This window comes from Ipomoea triloba, chromosome 3, assembly GCF_003576645.1.
Source record: "Ipomoea triloba cultivar NCNSP0323 chromosome 3, ASM357664v1".
Lineage (NCBI taxonomy): Eukaryota > Viridiplantae > Streptophyta > Magnoliopsida > Solanales > Convolvulaceae > Ipomoea > Ipomoea triloba.
Window position 1 is genome coordinate 3,480,498 of NC_044918.1, and position 13,310 is coordinate 3,493,807.

General features: G+C 33.1%; 1 protein-coding gene across 1 annotated transcript; it reads left to right on the forward strand.

Annotated features, from left to right (window-relative positions):
- Positions 1–8,305: 8,305 nt before the first annotated feature.
- On the forward strand, positions 8,306–10,588 carry LOC116012009 (butyrate--CoA ligase AAE11, peroxisomal-like). The gene is made up of 2 exons (XM_031251466.1): positions 8,306–8,626; positions 8,833–10,588. The coding sequence occupies exons 1-2, from the start codon at positions 8,429–8,431 to the stop codon at positions 10,375–10,377; spliced, it is 1,743 nt and encodes a 580-aa protein (XP_031107326.1). The 5' UTR covers positions 8,306–8,428; the 3' UTR covers positions 10,378–10,588.
- Positions 10,589–13,310: the final 2,722 nt, after the last annotated feature.

A 13,310-nucleotide genomic window follows, 5' to 3' on the forward strand; every position in this document is an offset into this window, starting at 1 on the left:
GGGGTGGGGTGTTGGAACATTTTGTTAGAATTGGAGGCATGGGCGGTGTAAAAAAAATTAAGAATTACGGCGTACATGTTTAGACTAAATGTTATTGTTTTTTTTTTTTTTGACAATATGTATTGCAATTTAATACTCAAAATATATGCTATCACTTTGTTTTTTTTTTTTCATGTATGAAAAAAAAAAGGAGAGAATTACATATTTAAACTAAAAGCTATTATTCTTTAAGTTTTTGACAATATGCATTGCAATCTAATACTTGAAACTTTTGCAATCACATTGTGTTTCTTAATTTTTTTCATGTATGAAAAAAATGAGAATCAAGTGGTTAGACTAAAAGATATTGTAGTCTAATTTTTTTGACAATATGTATTGCAATTTAATGCTAGAAATTTTTGCGATCACCTTGTGTTTCTTCATTTTTTCATGTATGAAAAAAATGAGAATCATGTGTTTGGACTAAAACATATCGTTCTCTAATTTTTTTTGACAATATGCATTCCAATTTAAAACTCGAAATTTATGCTATCACCTTGTGTTTCTTCATTTTTTCATGTATGAAAAAAATGAGAATAATGTGTTTAGACTTGATGGCTAAATTAAAAATGAGTCCAAAATGATGGATGTGTAGGAGAGGAGGCGAATGAACCCATGCTAGGCCGACCCTGAGGTCGGCCCAAGGTGGTCTAACCCGAGCTCATGGGGTCAGGTCGGCCTCGGTGCCCAAGGTAGACCTCAAGATCAACCCAAGGTAGTCTGGCCCAAGCCCAAGAGGTCGGGTCGGTAGGGTCCAATCGGTTGAGGTGGGCGGAAGATGTGGTCAAGCCAACTCCGAGTGGGTAGCACCCGATTCGCGTGGGCTAGTTGCAAGGAGAGTCCATGTATAAAAGCAAGTTCTTCAACTTGATTTAGGACACAACTTGTCTTATCCTTACATTTTTTGTACTCTCTTTAAAGTCATTATATTAATACGAACACTTTGTCTCTTTCGAACCTTTTACATCGTCTTTAATTTGTATTATTTTAATTTTATTCCTTTAATTCATCGGACTTAGTTTATTCACACACAAATGTTTAAATTAAAAGTTATATATTATTCTCTAATTTTTTTTCGACAATATGTACTGTAATTTAATACTCAAAACTTATGTGACCACCATATGTTTCTTTATTTTTTCATGTATGGAAGAAAAAAAAATACAAAGAGACGTATTTAGGATGGGTTATTTGACTTTGACCAACTGTTTGAATATCCAGATAATGGGGAAGGAAACATAGGTCAATTACAACTACCCTTATTTTGGCTGGAGGAACACCAACACCAGCGAGTGGTTAAGAGTTGAGATGGTCGAGTTAGTCTAAGGTGCTGGACTCTGGTCCGAAAGGGTGTGGGTTCAAATCTCACTCTCAATGATTTCTAAAACACTTGCGAGTGGTATATAAGGTTGTAAAAATAATTATAGTTATGGTCAAAATAATCTTAATTCAAGATGTGCGTCACAACTCACACACATACACATTGTTTTTAAAATTGATCGCTCATTCTCGATAGTGCTAGGAACGTTGAGGTGTCTATTTCTTAACACAAAATATTTATAAGATCTAGAGTTTATATTTCATATAATAGCGAATTTTGTTGAGTTTTTACACAATTTTTTAAGCAAAGCATCCAAGGTGGAGGGGAGAGAAATAAAAAAGAAAAAAAAAAACCCCGTTCTGCAAGGTATGTGATTTTTCAGAAAAAGTGGGTCCCATGGATATTTAAACAAAATCCAAATGCACGCGTGAAGAGCACTTATGCGCCCAGCTGGGCGCCTACGTAAATGCTCTTCACAACATTTTTTTTTGTTTTTTATTATTATTTTTATTTCAGTATTGTTTATATTTTTTTTCTTTTATCATATTTTCTCTTTCCTAATCGCACTTACAAAAACTCTTCAAAAAATCCCACTGTTAAGGATGGCCTTACCGGCAGGCACCATGTGGCAAGGAAGGCATCAAGGAGCAGTTAAAAGGCAGGCACCATGTACTATATACATTATACAGCAGAAACATAGATTCCCCTATGCCTTGAGAGAAAATATCTATGATACATAATTTAAAAAGTTGAATTGTATTTATATTAATGTAAATTTATATATATTTTTAATGTAATAAAAATTTTCATAAACTCTATTGTTACTAATTTATTGGGTATCTTTTGAAAATTAATTTTTTATTTAATTTACTCATTACTTTTTTTTAAAATGTATAATAGAGTATCTATATACACTTTGACCTCGCCTAAATTGAAAATAAATCCACTCAAATTAATACTTCAAAATGAATACTCTTTTTTTTTTGAGAAAATCAAAATGAATACTTAAAATGTCAATTTTTATAATATGTTATACATTTAAAATTAATATTTTTAAAGGAAAAAAAAAAAGAAAGAAAGAAGAAGATGAAGGAAAAAATTATTATTCTGATAGATTCATGGATTTTTTCTATTAAACATTATTAATGGAGAAAAGGGTTTTTTTTTTAATGTATATAATTTTATATGAACTTAAACCACAGACCATAGAAACAAGATCACAGTACTAGGGTGTCGGGACTACCCCACTGTACTATATTACGTATATGAGCTTCTTTAGCTAGTAGCCAACCACGTACTCGTGAAATATCAGTTTTTTTTTTTTTTTTTTGAAAAACACTATTTAGACTCCTAAGTTATATTTCATACTTTTACTCCTTTTACTCCTTTACACAAAAGTTTGATATTGATACTTTTCTTGAGACTCACAGAATGAATATAACCTATCAAATCTGGTCACGTCAAGAAGTATAAGTGATAGAGTAAAAAATGGAAGTCCATGTATTAGAATTTTTTTTAAAATCGCGAATTCACACTGCGGAGCAAAACCTATATTGTCTCAAAACTCAAAGTATTTGGTGCAACAAAACATACTATGCATGATTATATTGTGTACAAAAAGATACAATTGTTATATCATGGACCAAGGTTTATATTAGCATTGTGAACTCTGATACAAAAATTATGTATCTTCACTTCACGCATTCTGTATTTACAGTTAACAGTTTCTGTACATGTAAACAAATAACTTGATGATTGTTGACACATAATATGACAATTACAGGTACAAAAACTCTCATCTGCAAGTACAGAATGGGTAAACTATAGATACATAGTCTGAATGCTATTTTTGGACTAGGGTCTACAATGCAAGGTAGACCATAGTCCATGATATGATTTGCCAAAAAAGATAGTGATACTCATAGACACCTAAAAGAATATAGAAAATTTTAATAAGGTGTTGAGATTATATAAATAAAACTTATCAAGTACTTTGTGTTCAGTTGGCACATATGTAAGGTCTTAGTTTATTGAACAGATACTACACAGTAATAGAGTCGATAATATTAAAATATATATATATATATATATATATATATATATATATATATATATATATATATATAATTTTTAAAAAATGAATTTTTTAAAGCAAAAACTGTGGGTAATTATAGGAGATTTTTACAATATCCTTGCCAACAATGTGTTTTTGACACCCCCCCCCCCCCAAAAAAAAAAAAGGAGGGGGGCACGGGGACATTTTTCTTAAACTTATAAAAAAAATAAAAAAACTTTTTCTAATGAAGTTGGTATAACCAAAATATCCTTACTTTTTCAATTTTGGAAGTAGGCATTGTAAAATTTCCATATAAGTTGCCGGCAACGTGTTGATAGTGAAAGATTATTATTTCCTCTGTTTATAAGATAACAAGATTCAAATTTTGTAGTATGAATGTATTAATATTTTGACACAAACGTTTCGTGTGGCATTTAGAAATTAGCCGCTCTTCATTTATAAACTACAAAGAAAATTCAATTAGCTAAGATATTTATTGCATATTTAGAAACTAATTATTCATTTAGCTTCTACAAATAAAACTCAATAAGACATGTATTACAGTCGTTCACAAAATAAATTTTAAGATAATAGGAATATTATTTCATAGGTAAATGAATATGCAAAGAATAGAATAAAATTTTATTTTATTGTTTTATTCACTGAAAAAATAGACTTTAATGCTATTCATTGTTTGGTTAGTTTAATGAATAGAAATGAAATATGTGTTTAAAAAACATAAATACTCATATACAAAAAATGCATTATTATTATTATTATATAAGATTTTTAAATAATGTTATTCTATAGCAACTACAATATTAAAAAAAAAAAACTAACAAATATACACACATAAATATTACGTAGAATTTGCATGAGCAAGAAAAAAAATATAAATTATATATGAAAATATAAAAGTTGTGAATGAATGAATTTCTAACAATCCTAATCTATCATATGTATATACAAACAAATATTACACATAATTTGCATTAGCAGGAAAAAATATATAAAAATTATATATGAAAATATAGAAATTGTGAACGAATGAAATTCAAATACCTGTTGAGGAGCTTGGATATGAAAGAGATGTGTACAATTGATTGAGAGTGTTGTGATATGAAAAAAATCTAAATTATGTTTAATTAAGGGTAAAATAGAAAATAAAAAAAATTAGCATAATCTTGAAAACTCAAGAATAGATTAAATACTAAGGGATCTAGTAATAGCTATTCCCATACAAGGAGAATATCTCATTTCTGAAACATTATTTTTGAGAATAAAAATCATTACCAAATAAAAAAAATAGGTCTATCTTTAAGAATATCATTCCATTTAAAACCTATTCTGCTAACCAAACATAATAAGTCTCAGTTTTCAAAAAAAAAAAAAAATATTAAGTCTCACAACATTAAATATAGCTACTAGTAAATAGGTGGGCAGAAACAACTAAAATAAGAAACTCCAATTTTATAAGTCTTCTTAGCCTTCAACTTTAAAAATTCTTCAGCATACAAATCTTAACAAATCTTTACACCTTTACTTTTACACATACGTGTCATACGTAACAAATTTGAATAGCATGAATTAACCCCAATTGCTAATAATTCAACTTAACATTGGTAACTTTATTAATTAAATTAGTATTTTCACCCGTAGATTTCATGTACATTTCACGTGCGTTTCATATGCGTTGCACGTACATTCCATAGAATGGATTTGCGCAATTATATTATTATACCTTAAGTATAAAAATATATAGATAAAAATTATCATATTTATTGAACTATTATTACCATAATAAATATTAGATTTTATATAGTAATAGCTTGAGAGTTAATTTGGATGGAAAGTTATAAAAGTAGGACTTTGTTTGTATTAATAATATAAATTTCATTTTAAATAAAAATTAAATTTCTGGAACCCTTATTTTTTCACAATGCATTTTTATTACTAGTAAAATTTTTGTGTGTTTATATCTAGGGGTGTAAATGAGCCGAGCGGTTCGCGATCTGCTCACGAGCCGCTCGGTCAAAGCTCGGCTCGAGCTCGGTCAAAGCTCGGCTCGAGCTCGGTCAAATTCGAGCTCGAGCGAGCTCGAGCGGGTCGTTTAGTAATCGAGCCGAGCTCGAGCTCTAATGTCTTAGGCTCGTGGCTCGTCGAGCCGCTCGCGAGCCATATAAATAAATAAATAAATAAATAAATATATATATATATATTTATTTATTTATTTTTATAATATAATATATACATATAAAATTATAGTTTATTTTTAATTGAAACATGAATTTAAAATTAAACAGGTAAAATTTGAGCTCAAAATCAAACTCGAACTCGAGTTCAACCCTGATCTTGAGCTCGAACTCGAGCTCGAGCTCAAGATCGAGCTCGAGCTCGAACAATTGAGCTACTCGAGCCGAACTCGAGCAGCTCGAAAATTGGCGAGCTCGAGCTCGAGCATCAATTCTTGAGCTCAATCGAGCTCGAGCCACCCTATGCTCGAGCTCGGCTCGGCTCGTTTACACCCCTATTTATATCGCTTAATTAAAGGCTGAAATATACTCTTTTAGTCACAAGGCATTCAAGCCAAGTCACTTAAACAAGGGTATGTAAAAATACTTTGGGCAGAACTACTCCTCAAAAGGATAAATTATACTATGGATCATGGTCCACCTTACATTATAGACCATAGTCCAAATTACATTTAGATTATGGCCATGTTTAGTAAATGACTGTTAGCTTATTGAGTTAGATGGTATGTTTAGTTGATAACATTAACTGATTATAGAAAGGTGTTTGGTAATTATCTCTTAGCTGATAGCTGTTTGGTAATTTTTTTTCTTAAAAAACTAATTGAAAAAGTTTTTATAATTTTAGTATTTTGGAGTTACAAAAAATCGATTAACCAAATACTTATATTGATTTTTTAACTAAGTCAAATAGTTAATAGTAGTCAAATAAGTTAAAATTGGATAGGCTAACTATTTAGCCAAACAGGGCAAGTGTGTTTATAGTTAACAAATTATGTTCATATAAATAAATGAAAAAAAGGGGTCAAATAGGTCCCTAAACTTTACACAAAAAGTCAATTAACCCCTTAAATTTTTAAAAAGTGCAATTAAACCCTCAAACATATTATTTTTGGTCAAATAAATCAAAAGGTTACTGGTAAAAAATCGCTGGAAAACGTCACCAGCGACCAGAGCAGGTTGCCTTCCCCGAGAGAAGGCGACCTTTACTGGTCGCCTTTGCTAGAGAAGGTGATCGGCGACGACTCGATCGTCGTCGCTGGTGCTGGAAGTTATCGTCGGTCGCCAGACTGATACAAATAACCTATAATAATATGTCATTTAACTGTTTTTAGGCTTCATTGACTCAATTTGACATGTTTGAGGGTTATTGCTCCTTTTGAAAAGTTTAGGGACTTAATATATGTTTATATGTTAATTGCAAGTACATAATAATTACTTAACATATTATGTGCTTGTAGCAAATAAATTATTATTCTTCAATTTATTTATAGGCACATAATTTATTAATTAAAGTCACATAATATGCTAACTATACACATAATTTTTAAATCAGAATTTACAATGTAAAATGAACTCTGGTCCCTGGTGTAACAATTGCCTCAAAGGGGGATTGAATGAGATTCGACTTGATAACTCTCACATCACAAGATGCAAACACCATCAAATAATGAAAAATAAAGAATAATTTATATGTGAATGGAGAGATTGTTGAGCGTGTAATATATAAATATAAGAGTTAATTTCATTGTTAGTCTTAGATTTATAGGTGACAGTTTATTTTTAGTCAATTTTTATCAGAATATTCTTATTTAGTTCAAGTATTATTGTGGCATGATCATTTTTTGTCATCTGTCAATAAAATCATTGAGATGTCATTAAATACAAATGCATTTAGATCTTTTTTATACAAAGTATGTTAACCCACTATATTTTTTTTATGTTTATATTTTTTAGGGACATTTAGATATTTTTATACAACGTAGGCTAACCCACTAGTTATGTTTATTATTTTTGTTGTCATTAAATACAAGAGCAGATTTCATTTAGACCTTTTTTATACAAAGTGGGCAGATCTCATTTAGATCTTTTTTGGCACGTAACTATTTTTTATTTTTTAGTACTTATCTTTTTTCTTTTTTTTTTGAGATCCTTTTTGGCACCCACTATTTTTTTTTAGTACTTCTCATTTATATCTTCTTTTTTTTTTTTTAGTACTTCTCATTTATATCTTTTTTTATACAAAGTACGTCAATATTATTTTTTCAACCTACTGAAGTATAAAAAAGTTAATACCGCTACCTACAACCTCTCATATGGGGTGTAACTTAGTGCTACAAACTACAATGTCTTGTTAAATGTCATTGTATTTAACGACATTTAAGTTGTTTTGTTGACAGCGGACAAAAAATGATCATATCACAATAATATTAGGATCAAAAGTGAATGCTCTAATAAAAATGAACAAAAAGTAAATTGTCGGTTATAAATCTAAGACATCGTAAATTTAGACTTTCAGTTGACACGGAATATATCATTTAGATCTGGAAGGATAAAAAAGTTGTTTAAACGATATGTGACTCATTTAGATTATGTGGTTGCTAAGTGTGAAGTGACCGGATGGCAGGCTGGGGTCAAGCAGCCAAAAGTGTTTTATGTGAATACCATTTACTGACTGTTTATTATATTTAATTCTTGAATATGAAAGTCAACAGTATTAGTTCAAACTATGAACTTTGCGAATATTGATAACATTCACTGCGAGTTTCCGATTAATTTCCACTTAAACAACCATGGCAATGGCCATGGGCCCCAACAACCTTCCTTCTCACCAACTATGTATATAAATACACCCCCGCTCATGGCTTTTCATGAATCCTATCCACGAGAACTCATCTTTCTTTCTTAACAAACACAATTATTTTCAATCTTTAATTTCTTCGGTCGACCAGAAATATCCTGTTTCCAATCCTGTCTGGAGATATGGATAGACTGCCAAAATGTGGAGCAAATTATGTGCCTCTCACCCCCCTCACTTTCTTGCTCAGGGCTTCCAAATGCTACGCCGACCGCAAATCCGTCGTCTACGGCGGCGTTAGCTTCACGTGGCGCCAGACCTACGACCGCTGCTGCCGTCTCGCCTCCTCTCTCCGAGCTCTCAACGTTGTCAAGAACGATGTTGTAAGTGTCATATTTTTATTAAGTTGGCACACATAAGCACGGGTCAATTTTTCAATTATTTGGTCAAATCCAGCACCCTGTGACTGGCGAATTGTTAGACATTAGACCTGTCTATACCGGCCTCGTCACTATCTAACTTTATTTATTTTCTTATACTGCTACATATTTTTTAGACATTGGATGCTAAACTTGTTTTGTGATTATAGGTTTCGGTGTTGGCCCCGAATGTTCCAGCTATGTACGAGATGCATTTCGCGGTGCCAATGGCGGGGGCGGTGCTGAACACAATCAACACGAGGCTGGATGCCAAGAACATTGCTACCATTCTCAGGCACTCTGAGGCGAAGGTGTTCTTCGTGGACTATGAATATGTGGAGAAGGCCGGGAAGGCGGTGGAGTTGTTGATGGCGGAGAATACTACCCAAATACCCTTGGTGGTTGTGATCGACGATTTGGATTCCCCGACAGGAATCCGCCTGGGCGAGCTTGAGTACGAGCAGCTAGTACTCCAAGGGAATCCCAATATGGTGGCAGAGGAGATCAACGACGAGTGGGACGCGATTACTCTGAGTTACACGTCCGGCACCACGTCGGACCCGAAGGGCGTGGTGTATAGCCACAGGGGGGCGTTTTTGAGCACTTTGAGCTTGATTTTGGGGTGGGAAATGGGGACCGACCCGGTTTATCTTTGGTCACTGCCAATGTTCCACTGCAACGGGTGGACTTTCACTTGGGGTGTCGCGGCCCGAGGTGGGACCAACGTGTGCATACGCAACACCACGGCTAAAGAAATGTACGACGCTATAGCGGTCCATAAAGTCACCCACATGTGTTGCGCTCCTATCGTGTTCAATATTCTCTTAGAGGCTAAGCCGACCGAGCGCCGCGCTCTGGCCGCCCCGGTCCAGATCCTGACCGGCGGGGCGCCGCCCCCGCCCGCCCTCCTCGGGAAAATCGAGCAGCTCGGCTTCCACGTCGTCCACGCCTACGGGCTGACCGAGGCGACCGGCCCGGCCCTCGTGTGCGAGTGGCAGGGGAAATGGAACTTATTGCCCAAAGAGGACCAAGCCAATTTGAAGGCCCGACAGGGGCTTAGCATATTAACGTTAGCCGATGCCGAGGTCGTTACCGACCTTAAAACCATGCAACGGGTCCCACGGGACGGGAAAACCATGGGAGAAATCGTCCTCCGAGGTAGCAGCATCATGAAAGGCTACTACAAGAACGCCAAGGCAAATTCCGAGTCCTTCGTTAACGGCTGGTTCGTCACCGGCGACGTCGGGGTTATCTACCCCGACGGCTACTTAGAAATCAAGGACCGGTCCAAGGACGTCATCATTTCCGGCGGAGAAAACATCAGCAGCGTCGAGGTCGAAAAAGCAATCATGAAACACCCCAACGTGTCAGAAGTCGCTGTCGTGGCCATGCCGCATCCTAGGTGGGGTGAGAGCCCCTGCGCATTTATAGTCGAAAAATCCGCCGGAAAATTGAAGGAATCGGAAATCGTGGCGCATTGCCGGAAAACCCTGCCGGGATTTATGATTCCCAAGAAAATCCAATTCGAGAAAGAATTGCCCAAAACTTCAACTGGGAAACCTATAAAACATTTGCTAAGGGCAAAGGCAAAGACTTTTGTGATCTCAGAAAACGTGAATGAGCCAAGCAGCAAAAGGTCAAACCAAGTCAACCGGGAAAAGCCGAGATATTACGATCAATCTCCGGAGCAAGTTCTCGCTATGTCTCGTCTCTAAATAAATTAAACAAATACATGTATGTATAGATAAACAAAAGCATCATCTGATCTGATCTGATCCAAGTGTTTTGTTCTTTTCTTCTTGTTTTAATATTGCTTAGTATGCAACTATGCACGTGTACCTTTTAATCTTTATGGGTGCTATTTTCGAATCTCTCTAAACAAATGAATTCATATCATCACCTGCTAATTGGTGGTTTTTTATTTTAGTTTCGTACTCTGATCTAGAGACAAACTTATTGATAGTTGGTAACGTTAAAGTATCATCAATACAAATTATGTCCAAATTATTATTAAATTACATCTAGAAGTAAAAAGAATGTAACTATTGGTTAACGGTTATCTCATAAGACTAAGTGAGATGACAAATTATACTATAGATCATCAAGGTTCACTTTGCATTGTGAATTCTGGTTCAAAATGACATTTACATCATGTGTCTGCAGTTAACTGTAACTACATTTTTTTGAACTATGATCGACAATGCATAACAATTGAGATGAGATTGATTAACTGCAACTACATAATTTAACCATGCATCGGACTAGATGACTTTGATGAAGATGACTTCCTTAATAATATTTTTTTTTTCGAGAGTACTTCCTTAATAATATTGGTGTATGTTCCTACTGCAACAAACACCGGTATAAGGGGAAATAGTGTTGTAGTGGGAAAAGGAGTTTGGATGGCATGATAGTGGGTGGTATGTGGTATTATGAAGAAAAGCAATAACAAGAAAGTAAGTGGAGAAATGAGATAACTAAAGTACTCAATAGTATGGGAGCAACAATGGGTACAAAATAATACTGCCGCATTGGGAGAAATAGTAGTCCAATGGAAGAAACTAATACCATTTTTTGGGTGTACTCATGGTTTCCACCGACGAACACAGTGACTAATCTCTTGACTGAATTGTAGGTATATTTTTTAGTAGGATAATTGGTATGGAAATTGACTGCTTCATACCCAATGTCAATGATCAAATCCTTGATGTTTGGTTAAGGATGGACACACTGTATAGGCTTGTGTTGAAAATTTGGATGCAATGAATGGGATGAATTTGATCTCTGATGCACTTATAGTAAAATTATTGTTGTTTGTATGTTCCCTTGGATGATGACATGATTTTGGTAAAATTGAATTTCACATGTGTGGTAGCCAATTCGACTTTATATAATTTGTATAACTATCAACGTCAAACGACTAATTTAATTAAGTATGGTAATTGGATGGGTTATGTGCACGAAAACGAATATGAAATAAACAAGATTTATTTCAATTATTGCTCTAAAAAAAAAGATTTATTCAATTATTGGCACTCATCATTGTGTAATGTGATTAAGAGATATTTAAACTATTAAATGCGAGATTTTCAATTATAAAGTATATAAATGGTTATCTGCTGCAAAGAAAAAATTGTAAGTTGGAGGCTCAGAGGACCTAGTCTAACATCATGCCGTTGAAATGTAGCATTGATTGTAATGTAAGTGAAAATTCATAAAGTTGTGTTTTCGCTACTAGCTATAGTTTTTGACGTAGTGGTAAGCAATTAATCATAACAATTGGTATTAGAGTATATCAAACGTTTGAATTTTTTGACGAAGTAGTAAGTATTGGTTGATCTTGGCGATAACATGTCGCAATTAATTGTATACATTTTTGGCAAATTATAATCATTGATATTCTACTTGGGCTTGGATGTAATGTTTTGTCATCACATTTTCTACACAAATAATAACTTATTTTAAATTATTTGCTCAAAAAAAACTTATTTTAAATTATTGAAATTTTATTTTATATTTATTTATTAAAATTAGATATGTAATTAGTATTAACATATTGAATCTCTAATTAATTTAAAAATGCGTTAATCTTGAAAATTTTTAGTTTTAAAAATGTGTGTTAGTAAACAAATTTTTGAAATTAAAAAAAAAAAAAAAAAAAAAAAAAAAAAAGCCTGGAGAACATTAGTGAAGAGGACCTTTGTGTTTTTGGTTTTTGCTTTCTATCTAATTTTACTTTATCTTAATTATTTGACCACGAGTGTTGAAACAAGTTTTGCAACACATCTTGAAATAGATTATATGTCAAGCAAGTTCTAGTGTTTAATTTTATTAGATCTCACATTAACTAGAGTCTATTTTATCGACTGATGCAAGAATGTGCTCCATTTCAACTAAAAGATTAAGTTGGTAGTTGGATTGCATATTTATATTTATACTAGTTTTATACACGCATTGTGCGAATAGGTTAATGCCCAATGTTTATATTTAAATAAATATTTGAAAGTATATCAATGCAAGATTATATAGGGGAAGTTTATACATGGGTAATTGAATGTCGAATTTTTTTATTTAAATATCTAACTCAAAATATATGAATCCAAGATAATATAGAAAATTCATTATAATTATTACTAAAATAAATGTTTGCAACCTTGTAAAATCGATAGTCTAAATATTTGGTCTAAAAATGATAGTCTAAATAAATACTACTTTTAATTTAAATTTTTCTAAATGCTCTTAATTCTCTTTTGAGTAACATTGTCATTGTTTTCATCTTTACTATTTGTTCTCTTCCTTTTTGTTGGTAGTGTGTTATTTGCAATTCGGATATTGTTGGTAGCATAGATGACAACGTCATGCAGTGAGATTATGATATAGGAGCTATTGACTTTCCTTTAGGTGTTCTGCTTGGGGTTCATTTGGTTCAACCATTATTGTTGAATGAGTTATTGTGGATAAAGAAATCCCTAGTTTAAGAAAAAAGATTAAATAAATTAATAAAAATTTGAAAATTTAAAATGTTATGTATTCCAAAGATATTAAAAGGTAGTTTCTCGCTTCAATTTGCTGGGTAATGGGTTATTTGAGTACTTTCATTGTCAACAAATCCCCCAAGTAGTTAATATGATTGGTTTCAAACTATTCT